The sequence below is a fragment of the Odocoileus virginianus genome, chromosome 6 (genome assembly GCF_023699985.2).
Source record: "Odocoileus virginianus isolate 20LAN1187 ecotype Illinois chromosome 6, Ovbor_1.2, whole genome shotgun sequence".
Lineage (NCBI taxonomy): Eukaryota > Metazoa > Chordata > Mammalia > Artiodactyla > Cervidae > Odocoileus > Odocoileus virginianus.
In genome coordinates, this window is record NC_069679.1 from 23,932,470 (window position 1) to 23,947,601 (window position 15,132).

At 45.7% G+C, this 15,132-nt stretch overlaps 1 protein-coding gene across 1 annotated transcript in view; it reads right to left on the reverse strand.

The window, feature by feature from the left end:
* RASGRP1 (RAS guanyl releasing protein 1) overlaps window positions 1–5,563 on the reverse strand; it is a 74,654-nt gene extending 69,091 nt beyond the window's left edge. The window contains exons 1-2 of the mRNA XM_020915493.2: window positions 5,307–5,563; window positions 907–1,091 (exon numbers count right to left, since the gene is read on the reverse strand). Of these exons, the coding sequence (XP_020771152.2) occupies window positions 907–1,091; window positions 5,307–5,341 (220 nt within the window). The 5' untranslated portion in view covers window positions 5,342–5,563. The remainder of the gene's footprint in view (window positions 1–906; window positions 1,092–5,306) is intronic.
* Window positions 5,564–15,132: the final 9,569 nt, after the last annotated feature.

Here is a 15,132-nt window from a genome sequence, read left to right on the forward strand (position 1 = left end):
AATCTGATCAAGTCTTCTTTATGCTCCCCGGAAGGTGCCAGGGTGGGGTGGTCTGGGGCTTCTGAGCTGAGCCACACAAGCTCATCAGCTTCCCAGTGGGAGACAGAGGGGTCCCAAAGGAGCAGAGTGGGTACCAGTGATAACAGAACTCTATGAATTTTCCATCATTCCTTTTTCAGGGAGGGGAACAAATGTTTAGTCCTTTTCCATCACTATTTCACATATAACAATCAAAGAGACTGCCTACAATTTTTTTTTTTTAAAATAGGGCATCTTTGCCAATCACCCTTGTCAGCTGTGCTAAGATGCTCACCCCTCATGGTGTGTCGGGTGATGACAGAGTGCGGCATATAGATAACTCCCTGCCAACACGTCTGGCTGCTCCTTTCATAGATCCCCAATCTTCAATCACACAGCTCATTTGCCAGTATCTCCCAGGCACAGACAGTTTGGCCTTACTCAGCCCTTTCCTATTCCATCTCAACCACCCTTCGAGATTGTGAGGGGAATTATTCAGACTTTGCCATCCAATGATCCAAACTGCTGTCTGGTAACAGCGTTTGCTAGTCTTTGTGTGCCCCAAGAACCTAAGAACAGAAAAGCGCCAGATGCACCATTGCATTTTATGATATTTTTCATCACGAGAAAAACCTCCATCCTGAGAAAATTGGAAACACAAACTCTCCTCAGTAACTTTTCTCGCTTTAAATCGCACCTCTCATCACGACCTATTACACCCACACAGTCATGTGCCATAGGCACTGCACACTGTCTCTAACATTTCAAAGGCTCGAAAGCTATTTTTAAAACCCAAATGCAATGTAGGTTGCTATTCTATAAAGCACTTTTTAAGGAAGAACAAGTAGAAGAGCCCCATTTATGCATGTGGGCAGTTCGCCAACTCACCGAAAGACTGAACACAGCTGTCGATGAGATCGTCCAGGCTGGCTCCTTTGGCGAAATGTCCCAGAGGCACCATCATCCGGAACTGGGTGATGTGGGCCAGGCTGGGGTGGGAGGGGAGGGGGCTGCTGGCGGGCTTTGCCTCTAGTCTGGCTTTAGGGGCTGCTCTGCAACCATGAGACGGTTTCCTGGGGAAAGAGAAGAGGCAGGGAATGAGAGGCGAGCAGCCAGGGGCAGACCACACTGACAGCTCTGCACTCTGTAGGCAGACAGAGGAGAAAAGGAGATAAAACAATTAATCCCTGGAGTCGGGCTGATAAGACATACCCCTCCCACTTGGTAAAGGCACCAAGTGGACTGGTTGGCTGTTAAAGGGATATCTCTCAAGCAAATAGCAAGATGAGATTTCAGGGTTGCAAGCAGGGCTCTTCAGCCTGAGGCTGGGGTTGGTTTGGCCTGCTTTGTCCAGTTCTTGAAGGGGAGAGGCAGATGCAAGACCATCCTGGCAGGTTTTAGCTCTGAGCAATAAATTTTTTATTTTAGCCCAGAGACCACTGACTTGGGTCTTAAGAATTGTTTCAGTTTGGTCCCATCTTCAGCTAAATTCATCCATCTTGAGCAATACCAGAGTTACTGTTGAAAGTCAGGTGGCCTCAAAAACATCTTTAAGGATATGGGGACCTATGTGCAGGGGGTGAGGGTTATGGAGGTGGTGTTTAGATAATAAGCTAAATCTTGGTGGGTTCTAAGATTCTGTTTTTCATTATTGATAGTCATTGAGTCATTTTTATCATTAAGCATCATTCTATCAAGTCCTTACTGACTATGAGATCTTTATTCCAGACGTGAATGCAAAAGGAGAAGTCTGAATCTGGAAATGGCTTAGTAGCCCAGGTCAGTTTCATCCACTTTCACTTAGCTTTATCTTTGGTCATGACCTCAAGAGTAGAAGTCAAGTTGTTGCAAAATGATATCAATCGGTTAACTGAGCATTTTTTTCTTCCATTAAGAAAATAAACATAACATACACAGAAACATATCTATCATCTCTGAAGGTTTACTAGTGATAGGTATTGTTGCTGGTAACTCCTTTGAGCATATCCTCCCCTTCCTACTGTGCCTCTGGCTATCATGTTTACTATCAGAGAAATACACCTCAGATCCATAACTTTAATTATGAAATATTTGATAAACATATGAGGGCATCAACTGATCAGTAAGTACTCATTCTATGAGTAACACATGTATGAAAGACCAGAGAGGACCCGTGAGACAGTCTGTGAAGGTATTCAGCAAACTATAAAACACATTCACTATATGTTAGTTGTTGCTGTAGTATGAAGGTCATCTGCAAGTTCCTCAATACAAAAATCTAGCTGGAGAATGAGAACCAGACCAAGAAAAGATAACTCTACAAATCTTAAATAACTGGCCTGTGAATGTCAAGGGCAAGAAGTGTGATGTTCTCAGAGGAGGGAGAACCGGTTCCAGGTGGAATGTTGGGGAAAGCTGTAACTGACAAGATGTAATATCACCCAGAAGGGGCTGAAGAAGTGCTTGGATCAAAATAAAATATTGATGCACACGTGGATTTGGTGAAACCACTCTGTTAAAAGACAATGGGACCACTTACTGCACAGCCAGACTTGTGGAGGGAACACCAGGCCCTTCGAGTTCCTTTTCAAAGTAGCTCCAGAATGCTGGTCTGGCATTGGCTGCTGCCACCTGCTCTGACCTAGGATGGACTCAGTGAAGTCCAATCAGAAAGTGACTCTTAGGATCTGCTAGCCCAAGGCAGTGATTTCTGAAAGATCAAATTGGTATTATAGGACTTGATCAAGTTTCTAGCCACTACTGATTTTCACCCAGGCCCTGTGATGGCCCCAAGATCAGACCAGTATCTGAAAATGAAAGGAAACAGTAATGGCCACCGGAACTAGTATCTCTGATAACAGCAGGCTATGTGATGGAGATTTACATAGTCTTTAAAGCTTACAGCCAAGATGTTATCTCCATTTCATGATTTTGAAACTGGGTCTAAAAGAGGCTAAGTGACATAGACAAGGTTGTATAACTCATATGTACTAGATCTGGGACTTGTACTTGGCACCTCTCTGATTCTGTTTAAAAAATATTTACTGTGCCTGGAACTGTGCATCTTTCACTATTTCAGAATTAGCAAAAAGCTGGATAGCCCCTCCGAGCTCATTCTCCAAGCCTTTCAACCATGCTGTAGAAGTCCAGGCTTGGAAAGACAATGGGATGGGGCACCAGTGCCGAGCCAGCTAGAAGCCAGGCCTCCCCTGCCCATGTCATGCTCTCTTCCCACCGCAGAAGCAGTGATGATCCTAAACCTGGCACTGGTTGGGATCAGTCAGCTTTCAGCCTTAGCTGCTGTTCACCATTAAGACCTCCTCCCAAGGCAGAGTTGGGAAAGATGAAAACAAAGTCCTTCTGGTTAGAAGTCTTTTTTTCTTTTTTTTTCTCATATGCCTTCCACATTCTCTTAAGCTTGGAGAGATGAGGCCACGGCAATGAGGCGGTCTCCATATGCAGCTCTTCCCGCTAGGACTGGGAGGTGGTGTCCACCTCTGTCTCTCAACTGGCCAATCCAGGGAAAATTCCATTTTCTCCCTCAGTTGATAGCATCAACCATTCAGAACTCCAAAGACTGCCCTGACTCTAATCCGAGTAAAGTTTCCCAGTGTCACCTGAAGGGGAAACCACTTTGGTCCAGGAGGTGATTCTCAAAGGTAGATGCTTTTACCAGAACTTCGGGGAGCTGGTAACATTTACCCAAAATGAATGGACTTGAAGGGAGTATTTAGGGAGGAAGACGGTAAAAGGAAGGTGAGAGATGCAGTCGGCAGAGAGGCTGCTGAGACTCAGAGGGCTTGGGCAGGAGAAACCAGGGAGAAGAGAAACTGCTAAAACCCAGACGGCACTCAGAGAGGTTGGGAAGATGAGAAGTTACGGGCACCATAAATTGGGAAACTGGGCAATTTATGCTGTCTCTTGACTGGCTGCTTTGTGACAGACCTTCAAATTGTTCTGGTGAAATGGCTAGATATAAGAATTTATAAACCACTTTCTTTTAGGCAGGTCTAAGGGTGTTTTTCCAATCTATAGAACCAATAGCCCCTAAGTCTGCAAACGCTTATGTATTTTTAAAGGATAGTAGGCAAATGTTTCCTCACCAGCTTAAAAAAAAAGAAAAAAAAAGCCGGAGAGAAACAACTTGTAAGCATGACCTGAGGCTACAAGTGGTTAAGACCCTATCTAGTTTAGTGAAGGAGATTTTCAAAAATCTGAACTGATTCAGGTGCAATCCTCTCCAGCCTCAGGGACCTCCGTGGAGGTCACAATTTCAGGTTGAACTTCTTATGAAATTCAGGCCAGAAGAGTGAGGGTGAAATGGACAAAGAGAACGAAGGAAAACTCCCACAGTTTTCTTTGCAGTGAAAGATGGCTTTTATCGGCTTCTAGGGAGGATTTCTTCCAGTCCTGTCCTCTTCTCCTCCATAATACAGGCTGAATTTAATTTACCGGAGCCCCCTCCTCTCAATTCCATGCAGAGAACAGCGCTGGACCTTCACGGGCAGAGCGGGTGACGGCATAAGGGGCCAAGAGCTTTTAGTTCCAAGAGGTCCAGCAGGGCAATGCTTCCTGCTGGACGGGGCACGTCAGGCGCAACATAATCTGCGTGGATGGAGGTGGGAAGAGCCCAGCTTGCCCGGCCCTATGCTGAGCTCAGGCAGGTGTCCGGTTCTGGCCCTTTGGGGAACAAAGTCAAAGTTGCCCGCCCTCTCCGGGCCTCTTTACCTTGCCAAGATTTTTGACTCACGGTCACTTTTCCGTCATTTTCTGTCACCCCAAGTCCCTCCTGAAACATGTCCCTAGGATCACGGTGGGTGAGGGGAGTGTAGGTTTCCACGCAAGCGGTTGCGTGGCTCACCGACCCCTGCGCGCTCGCGTCTAACGCAGTTGGCCTTCCAGACATCCGCGGGGCCGGACGGACCGCCAGGTGGCGCTGCCGGGGCCGCGGCAGGTGCGCGGGGCGCGGAAAGTCCACGAGTGGGAGTCCCCTGGGCCCAGCGCCGAGGGACCCGGGATCCAGTCGCTTAGCGCGATTCCGGGTCTCGCCGGGTCAACTCATGGCGCGCGTCCGCACCCAGCCCGTCGGGCGAGATGCGCCGGGCGACCCGGGCGCGTCTGTCCCTCGAGCCCGTCGCCCCGGACTAACCCGAGGCCCCGGGGGGCCGCCGCCCTCCGCACCTCGGGCCCGCAGCTTCCCGGAGGAGGTGGCGCCGTGCCAGCCGCCGCACTCCCCATCCCGGCGAGGTCCCGGGGTCGTGCGCGCCGTGCCCCCCGCCCCAAGAAAGGAAACAGGCGCGCCTACTCACCGTGGAGCTTCTCTCGCTTTGCCCAGGGTGCCCATGGCCGCAGCCGTGCTCCCCGAGCCACCTCACCCAGCGCGGCGGGACTGGCTCGGCGGGGCGCGGGGCATCGCCGCCGTCACCGCCTGCCGAGCTCCTCCGCCCCGGCTCTGCTCGTCCGGGCCGCCCACCCGCCGCTCTGGGAGCTGGGCGAGCCCGAGCGCGGCGCACCGCAGCACAAACTTTGTGTGAGCGCGCCCCCTCGCCCTCCTCCCTGCGCGCGCGCACAGCCCGCCGCACCACCACCTGACGAGCGCTGATGGTTATCGCCCGAGGAAATGTGTGGCGCTCTTCAGCTCTTCCCCGAAACCTGCCCTCACTACTCCGTAGGCCCCGCAGGCCTGCGCCTCCCTCCACGCTCGCCTTTTGCTCCCAGCGCCTACTTCGGCCCGGGGCTGAGGTCGGAAGCGGAGCTGGAGGGGCGGGGAGGCTCCAGGTGCCCTGGATCCCACCCAGCCCGCGCCAGGAGTTCGGGTGGGAGCCGGAGGAAACTGGCCCCGCTCGGTGGCTCTCAGGGCAATCCCCACCTCCTTCGCCTTCCCGAATTTCAGTCCAAGCTCCCGAAGACCCCTTAGCCCCTTGCCAGCCTCTCTTGTGTACATCAGAGCGCCGAACGGAAACAAAGTTGTAGGTCCGCCTTAGCCTGTGCTTTTGAGTATCATCTTGCTCGTAATTAGCAACTGGGCTGGAGATACTTGTTCTGCACCCCGAGGTACCGTCCAGATACGATCCATATCAGGGGAGACACAGCTGCTCGGCCTCTGTTGGGTATGGGAGTGAAGGGCACAGAGCTGGGGAGGACTGGGAGAACTTTCTGACGGCAGATCTGATCATGAATGATAAAAAGATAGTGATGGCAATAGCAACTGTTGACTGAGTACCTTGTGCTAAGTTCTTTCCTCATTTACACCGTCTCCCCCAAATACCAAGAGGTCACTGTTTTAAAGATGAAAAATATTAAGGTTTAGAGCATAATATGCTTCCCATCATACAACTAGTACCCATCAGAGGGAACCACGACCTGGGCTGAGATCTGGCTGACTCCCTGTAATGACTGCGGGCCTGTCCTAATAACATACCTATTATCAGGGTCACATGCCTTAACTCCAGGCACATTAGTAAGTTCCTTCTCAGCCATGATGTTCTGGACCTTAAAGCCTCATATGTATATGCCACCTTCTCCTAAAAAGGAAATTCAAGTTAGCTTACAAAGGTCCATAATTCACCAAGCATATGAAATGAAATGTGAAATTAAAGTACATAAAACAGAAATGAAAGGTTGCTGGTCATTTGTTTTTTTAAATGCATACCATAGAACAAGTGGGACCAAAGACTTTTCTCCTGGATTTCGAGTATTCGTGTTCAAAAAGGAGGCCTTGTCTAAAGTTCAATTTCTGTCACATGCAAGACAACAACAACAACAACAACAAACAATTGTTCATGAGATCAACTCTTCTGATATTGAGACCAGAAAGAAGTTTGAGAATGTTCATGAACATTGGGTAACAGACCCAAGTTCTCAGTCACAGCTGTATACACGGCTGAAGGAATATTTGGATATTTAATATTAAACTATGACACTCTTCCAGACTTACACTGAATATGCATATGTATATATGCCAAGATGATAAACACATAATTATATGTAAATATGTTTAGATAGACAGATAGACTACTGGGTATATACACATAATACTGAGCCCAGTTTCAGGCAGTTGCATACAGCTATACGCCTGCAGTTCATTATGTAATAAGTACAGAAATGATTAGCAATTAGTTCACTCGAGAAACTAGTCTTGCTGAGTTTTCTAAAGAAAGAGGCCTGCATCTGCCTAGGGAGCAGATTTTTCTTAGGCTTCCTGAGAGCTGTGCATTCCGCCTGCACCTGACTGGGTTTCTGGGCCCAGCTGAACTCTTTGAAGAGGCTTTCTGGTTGTACCTACTTGAGCAATTTGTCTTTTCCAAACACCTTAAAAATCAGATGTGAGCTCCATCTCTTTCTTCATCTTCAGCCATGTGGTTAGTCTCCCTGGTCTTGTCTGAGGCACCTCTGACCTCAGGAACAAAGCACTCCTTCTTTACTTATGTCCTCTTATCCTCTCTTCTGCTTCTCCAAAAAACCCTCTGATGGGCAGTAATCTATGTCTCTGTAACAGCTGAGAAAGGCTGGGGATCACTGTCGTCTTCTGCTTACCCTTTGGTAAGGTCATTCCTTCGGATCCTTTCTCTGATAGTCTTTCTCTCAACCAGAGGCCCTTCAGTGATATCCCTGGACCTTTTGCTCAGCTTTTTGTGAGTATCTGAGAAGCCTCTGCAACTAAAAATTCCTGCTTTCATCAGATTTTATAAATGACCCACTACTCAAATTAGGTGTGTTTTTTTTTTTTCTTCAAAGTAGGCATTTTTAATTTCTTCTATGACTTCAACAGGACCCAAATGACTACTGAGTCTGAATATCTAACCCTGATATCTAACATCCAAAACCACATTTCCAACTGGTCGCGTCCTTGAACTGTCCCCCAGGGCTTCCTCTCCATCTCCACCGCCACATGTCTTGGCCCCAGTTATCTCTAACCTGAACATGTGTCATAGCTTCATAAATGGCCTTCCTAGTTCTCTAATCCTTTTTTCACGTTGTTTGCAGAATTACCTGATCATGTCATTTCTTTGTCTCCTCTCCCTGTTACTACAGAATAAAGGACAAAGTTCTTAACATTGCTCACCTTCACAACTAATCAAACCTGTTCTGCCTGGCCTCCAGCCGTGCCCTCCAGGCACCTGACCTCTTAGGTCATGACCTGGTCACTGCCAGTATTGGGGTGCTCTTGCAAGCCGCAGTGCTTTTGCTCGTGTACTTGCTCCCACCTGTCATCTCTTTTCACCTAGATGCACAAAGGCACAGTTATACCGAACTCATGTCAAACTGGCAATTCACCCTACAGAACACACACATGGCTGCTTCCCAGGGGCAGAGGGATAAAAACCCACCTTACAGAATCTGCCTGATGACTGGTTAGGCTTGCAGAACCTATTGTCTGCCAGAGCTTCCGCTACGTGGTCTAACATTTTTTTCATCCATTTGAGATACGTTCACTGGGTCCCTACTTAAGTGTCAATGCTTGGCACTGAGAATCTGAAGGAGAGCAGGACAGACGAGAGCCTTGTTCACATGAGCTTACACGCCGAATAAATAGACAGTATCCAAGTCCAAATGTGCCACGATGTTACATCCTGATTTCCAGAAGCTGCCACTGCAGTCGGTTACCCCTGCCCTCATGGGACACCATGAGCTCTTCCGGTTGAGGTGCCCATGTGCATCAGTGAAGACAGAGCTGCCACATTTAGGGATACACAGCCCTACAGGAGAGTGAAGAGAGATGGAGACAGAAGAGGAGGGAGGGGATGTGGCACCATCATTTCCTCCCTTGCTGAGTGCCGCTCGTGTTTCTGAGACGGGAGAGTTGGCCTCAGTATTTCATGATTGTGACTGCCTGCCCCACAGTGAACACTGCGTTCCTGTCACTGCTCACCTTGGACCAAAGCTAGAGGAACTGCCCATGTGAGAAGCAGCTTCATTTGCTGTGGGCCTGTAGTTTGGCGCCTTGTGGCTGGACTCTTGCATGTTTCTTTGTCTTCAGCATCTTCTTGTGGATGCAGCCCATGCTTTTCTGAGAGTCTCTCCATCCACAGGCCAGCTCTTCCGGAGAGCATTCTATCTTCCTCAGGTATCCCCAGGATTCCCCATAGGGAGTTTGATGGATGTCATGTAAATGATATTTTAAGATCAATCACCCCATACCCAGACTCTGTGCATATCCACTTTTGTTTTCAGCTGAAGGAGGCTGCTTGTCTTTGTTGAAGTCCCTTCCCAGAGGCCCGACCTCCCTTACAAGTCATATTTCTTTACATCATGGAGCCCATATTTTTCATATGATTTTGGAATTGTTTCATGATATTAACAAACAAATAGAGATATATGTTATCTCATGGCTTTTGCTCTTAGAGAGATGGGGGTCCCTGGAAAACTTTGAACAGAGGAGAGAAGGGATCCAAATTGTGCTTTACTGGGTCTGGCTGCTGAATTCCAAAGTAACTCATGGGAAGTAAGGGCAGGAGGTTCTCCATGGAAGTGACCTTCATAATTTTCAGCTTCTGGGTCTGCCCAGTTGGTGGCTGTCAAACAGTTTTTAGTATTACTCCATGGTGAGAAGTGTAATATCACATTTTACACTTGTGACTCAGATGTACATTTGTGCTATGCGTCAAACTGAAACACAAGTTGTGTGAAACACAATCCTTTCAAAATTGTTTTAAATTGTATTAAAAAACAAATGCAGGTCAGGACCTGTAAAATTGATCCATCAGTTGGATGGGTTCATATCATACAAAATGCAGTTCCAAGGCTTCCTCTCATGATAATAATACATCTCAATAGTTATCTCTGGGAAAGGGGAATTAGGTGACTGAGTAGGGGGACTGTTGCTTTCTATTGTTTCCTCTTTTGTAACTTTTATTTTTATATTGTGTGCAAGCATCTATTCCATCAATAAATCCTATTTCGAATCATTCTGGTGTAGAATTTCTTGCTTTCTGATGCTGGCCCAAATGGCTTAAAAAAAAAAAAAAAGAGGCTGAGACCAGGAAAGGTAACTTGTCAGTGAAACTGATTTATTCAGGTTTTATATATATATAAAAAAAAATCAAACAGTATGTTTTCCACAAGTACTTGGGAGGCAGAATGGCACAGCAGTTCAAAGTGTGAGCTCTGGAGTTAGACTGATTTTGAATTTCAGTCCTCATGCTTCCTTTGCAAGTTAACTTTTCTAGCCTCAGTTTCCGTATCTGTAAAAATGGGTACAAACAAGCCCTGCCTCATGCAATTTTGCTAATGATTACATGACATGGTTTATGCCTGGCATGGACTGACCACTGCGGACACATTGATGTTTTTAGTGCCTGGTTACAGGGACACGAGGTGAATGTTTCAGGAACCTAGTAAGTGTTTTGCCACATGGAAGGGATACCTGCCCTTGTCTTGGTTGATGGGGAGCTGACTTCTTAAAGGAAGTGAGGTGTGGGTTAAGACATAAAGGATGAGATGAATAGTGAGACAAAGAGGAGTGAGGAGCGAGAAGAGGTGAGGTGAGGCCGGTGTTTCAGAGAAAAGGAAGAAACAGAGCTGAGGGCTTTGCTTTAACTGAACACAGGAACTTACTCTCATTCTCCCCACTCCCTGCCAATACAGAAACAAGGCTCTCAAGTCTGACAGTCTTACTGCCTTTGCAGAAACCAAGAGGCTTGTCATCTTGAAGAATCCCCTGTGAGCTCCTTGAATCCCTCGCTCCACTTTAGATGTGATTCAATTAAGGCTACTTCCCAAGTTTGCCTTTGGGTGCTTGAGCTGAGCACCCGGGCAGAGGGCTGAGTTAATTACCATTCAACACCGAGCTTCTTTTCAAATGGCTGCCCTGCAATCAGAACAGCAACAGGTGAAAAGCTAAAACTAGTTTAGTAATGCAGCTGCTATTTTTAAAACCCCTATTGTGCACCCAGCACCACCCTAGCACTAACACTACTTAATCACTTAACACCTACAGAGACACAGGTAAAAGCTTGGGAAAAAAAAAAAAAGTTAATAGAAAGATTCAAAAGGCCTGGACCAACCAAAGGATGTGGTTTTCTGAGTAGAAAAACTGTTTAATATGTATTCAAAAAAGTACTGTGATAAGCATAGTATTGAAATGAAAACTCCTGAGTATTAATAAAGACACTTGCATGTGAGCAATGGAGAAAATCATTGTAAATTAACATGGGTTGGTGCTTCTCCCACTGGGATCATCAGCAGACACATCCTTAGTCCTTAAGGTTCTAGAAGACTTTTTTTTTCCCCTTTAAAATGGGTCATATTTAAGAAATACTAAAGTAGGCTGCTTCACACACAACTTATAAACATTTTTACCTCTTGATCTGACAGTGTTGGTTACCCCAGCCCCATCCCCTATGCCAAAGACTAATTTTCCATCCCACATGGGGTGTTGTGTCTTTTTATTCAGTCGGATTCTCTGTTGTGGGAATAGAGAGTGAAACTCTCATAAGCAGATAACCTGCCGAGGAAAGTGTAAATTGGGATGGAATAGTCTGACTTGCCTGACTCTGACATTGCCTCTGGGTGTAGAGGTGGGAAGCAAGCCGAACTCAGAAAAGTGTGACTTAATCTTGTAGGCAGACTTAACCTCTGGGTCCCCTGGCTAAAGAGATGGTGTTTCACAAATAATCAAGTCACACCCAAGAGAGCAACTTGAAAATTAGAAGTGCATTGATTAAAAAACAAAGGTGAAGCCTTACATTTCCTCCAAATATTGATCAAGATTGATCTGCCACCACGTCTAATTAGCAGCAGACTCAAAACACTTTGATTGAAGTAATTTCTTGGCATTCATTCAAATGATAGCCAAAATTTACTGTAAAAGGAAACTATCTTTCTGTTTTGTGTTGATTTGTTTCTGCACCTTGCATCAGACTGAGAAAACTTCCCTCTGAACTGTGTGTGCAGCTGGGGGAGTCAGCCTGGCGGCTTCATAAGTATAAATAGAGACCTAACTGTCAACCAAGGCAGTCAACCAAGTGTTCAGCTTAATTGATTTTTAAATTGAATCAATCAGTGAAAAAGATTGCCATATGTTGTGATAAATCCAATCAGTGCCCATTTATGTGTGATTTTCAAGTCCCCAGAAATGAGGCTTTGCTTCCTGAGGAAGGTTACCTCATGCTGGCTCTCAATTTGGCTCATGCAGGTGTGTTCCCGAGGCAGTGTTATTGCTCTGACATTGCCTGTCTTTGGATGGAAGTGTGAAGTCTGGGTTAGACTTGTTATGGAAATAGACAAGTTGTATATGATCAATGTTGCAATTGTTTAAACATTCCTCTTTTCTAAAAAACTGAAGTATAATTGATTTACAATGTTGTGTTAGTTTCAGATGTAAGCACAGCGATTCAGTTACACCCATATATATATATATATATATATATATATATATATATATTTTTCAGATTCCTTTTCCTTGTAGGTTATTGCAAAATACTGAGTATAGTTCCTTGTGCTATATAATAAGACCCTCTTAAAAATCTAAATTGCCGTGACTTTTGTTCTATACCAGCCAGAGGAAGCACATGGGTCACACAGGAGGTGGCATCCAGGTGGGTGAGTTTGCCCCAGGTTCTCCCCACCTTGGACCACTCTAAACTAAGCAGGAGTGGCAGGGCCACAGTGTGATATCTGGGGGCTCCTTCCTCCATACAAATATATTTTAAAATAAATTTTATGATTGTGTTGTCATAAAGATGAACAGAATCCAGATCAGATTCATTATTATACATACAATCTTTGGTTTTTTAAAACAAATGAAAACCTTTCTGTGGGCACCTCTAAGTATTGCAAGCCCTCAGCCCCGTATCTCCTGGATAAGTTGGCCCTGGGAGTGAGCCTGGTTCCTTCATGAAAGATAGAGTGCCCCTTCCTGGTTCTGAGAGAGAAGTGGTTTCTGGCTCTTGGCAGATGTTGGTATAAAATAAGGGGAAAAGTGAGTTTCAAGGAGGGGCTCCCTCTTTCCCATTTGAACATACAATAGGCAGGCATATGGAAGGTGACCTGTAGGGCAGTGAGGTGAGAAATGGAGTGGAAAGTGGAGGTTTGCCTGGGGATGAGAAATAAAACTAGGGGCTTTGCAGGGTCATTCAAGGCCCCAGGGCCTAGCTTGGAGGAACCAAAAACATAGTACTTACTGACCAAGTGGCTGCTGGTGTAGGGAAAAACAAATACTAGTTCTGTTCCAGAGAGTAAGTACCTACCGCTTTCATGTTAGACCTGGACTTGGTACTAGGGTACTCAGAGACCCAGTCAGAAAGGATCTGGCAGTCCTTGGTCTATTGCAGAAAGCAGGTTAGACTACCAGGAACAATGGATCAGCAGAGAGAACAACCAACCAATTAAACCAAAAGGGGCTGACTTACATCTTAAGCTACGCTGAGCTGGATTCTACAATCAAACAGAATGTTTTTTATTTTTTTCTGTTTATCTTAGATTCCTCATGCTGATTCCATGAGCTGACATATTGAGCACTTCCTACATGTCAAGCACTGAGCCAAGAAATAAATACACATTATTTCACATCATCCTTGCGAAAAGACTTTATGATTTACCATGGTTGTTCTCACTTTATACAGATGGTGGGGTCGCGGCAGGTTTAAGGCTGAAAAAGGTTAAGTGACTCACCCAAAAACACACAACTAGTGAAATGTGAAGCTGGGTTTCAATTCAGTGTGATTTTGGAGCCCAAGCTTATCACCATTTTGTTACACCTCCCACTCATGATATATTAGATTTTGCACCCAAAACAGTTGAGTTCGTTAGCTATAACCTATTAGAAAATTCTGGGAGAGGTAAAAAGGATCAGTAACCAGAACTAACCATATTGTTCATGGCCTCAATGAAGTGTTGAGCTTTTAGCTGTCTTATCAACCACAAGTTATAAAACAGAGCATCAGAGGATCAAAATTTTGGTTGAGTGACACTGCTCCTCTAGAGCACAAACTAGAATTACCTCTGAAAAGACTTGGCCACTGGTTAGGGGAGGGAAAGCCACTGACTTAAGACTTCTTCAGGCTCATGTTTTCACTTTGAGTTATATGAAAAGTGAAAGTATAACTATTGTCAATGTGCTATTAATGCATTGGTCAGGGCCTTGTTACCTTATTATGTCACTTCTCAGATAACATGTACTACACCTCTTGTATACGTGTGTGTCTGCATCTGTGAATGTTTCCTTAGCAGACTGGGCTAAAAATGCAGTTCCTACTATGATTTCTTCCCCATGATTCCTTGTCTAGAGGCTTTGGTCTTCCTTGAAAAAGAAAAACAAAAACAAAACGGTGAATTGTTGTATCAAGTGATTCAAGCATTATTCCTTCTGGCTTTCCTACTACAACCTGAGAGCTCTGATTTGCTTGTTTGTTCATTTGTGCAAATAGAGTTTTAGCTCACCATTGTACTTCAAATAAAAATCTCATAACTGAGTTACTAATGGAACTGTACTCCAGTCTTAAAATTTACCTTCAACAGGTATGAATATCTTTCTGAGGTGCTAATATGAGTTTAGTCGTTTGGTCGAAATCTGTCAAATTGGGAGTGAAGACTGACTCTGACTTCTGGTGTTTAGATTATTTTGTCTAGTTCCTCAGTTTCTCATCCTTTCCTGGAACATCCCAGAAACCCAGGGTTCCCAGGATCCCCCCTCCTTGTCCCATGTAGTATGCCTACAGCTTCTGATGCAGATTTGGACACTGAAGAAGGGACCCTTGCCTGCCTTGTTCTCAACACAGAGCAACTGCCTGCTGGAAAGTTCCTGACTCAGCGGTGCTGCTGCTTTTTCTATTTCTCAGCCTCTCTGGGAGACTCACAGGTGACACATCAATTTCCCTTCCTTGCTATTTCCATCAGTGTCTCACCTTTCCTTTTACTCTTCCAAGACATTTGAGGACCACTTCTTATTTTACTCCTCTATCTAATGTGATGTCTAGGATCTCTGCCAGCCCCAAGGGCATGTGTGCATGTTAAGTCGCTTTAGTCGTGCCTGACTCTGTGTGACCTTATGGACTATAGCCTGCCAGGCTCCTCTGTCCATGGAATTCTCCAAGCAAGAATACTGGAGCGGGTTGCCGTGCCCTTCTCCAGGGAATCTTCCTGACCCAGAAATTGAACCCTGGTCTCCTGCTTTGCAGGTGGGTTTTTTACCAT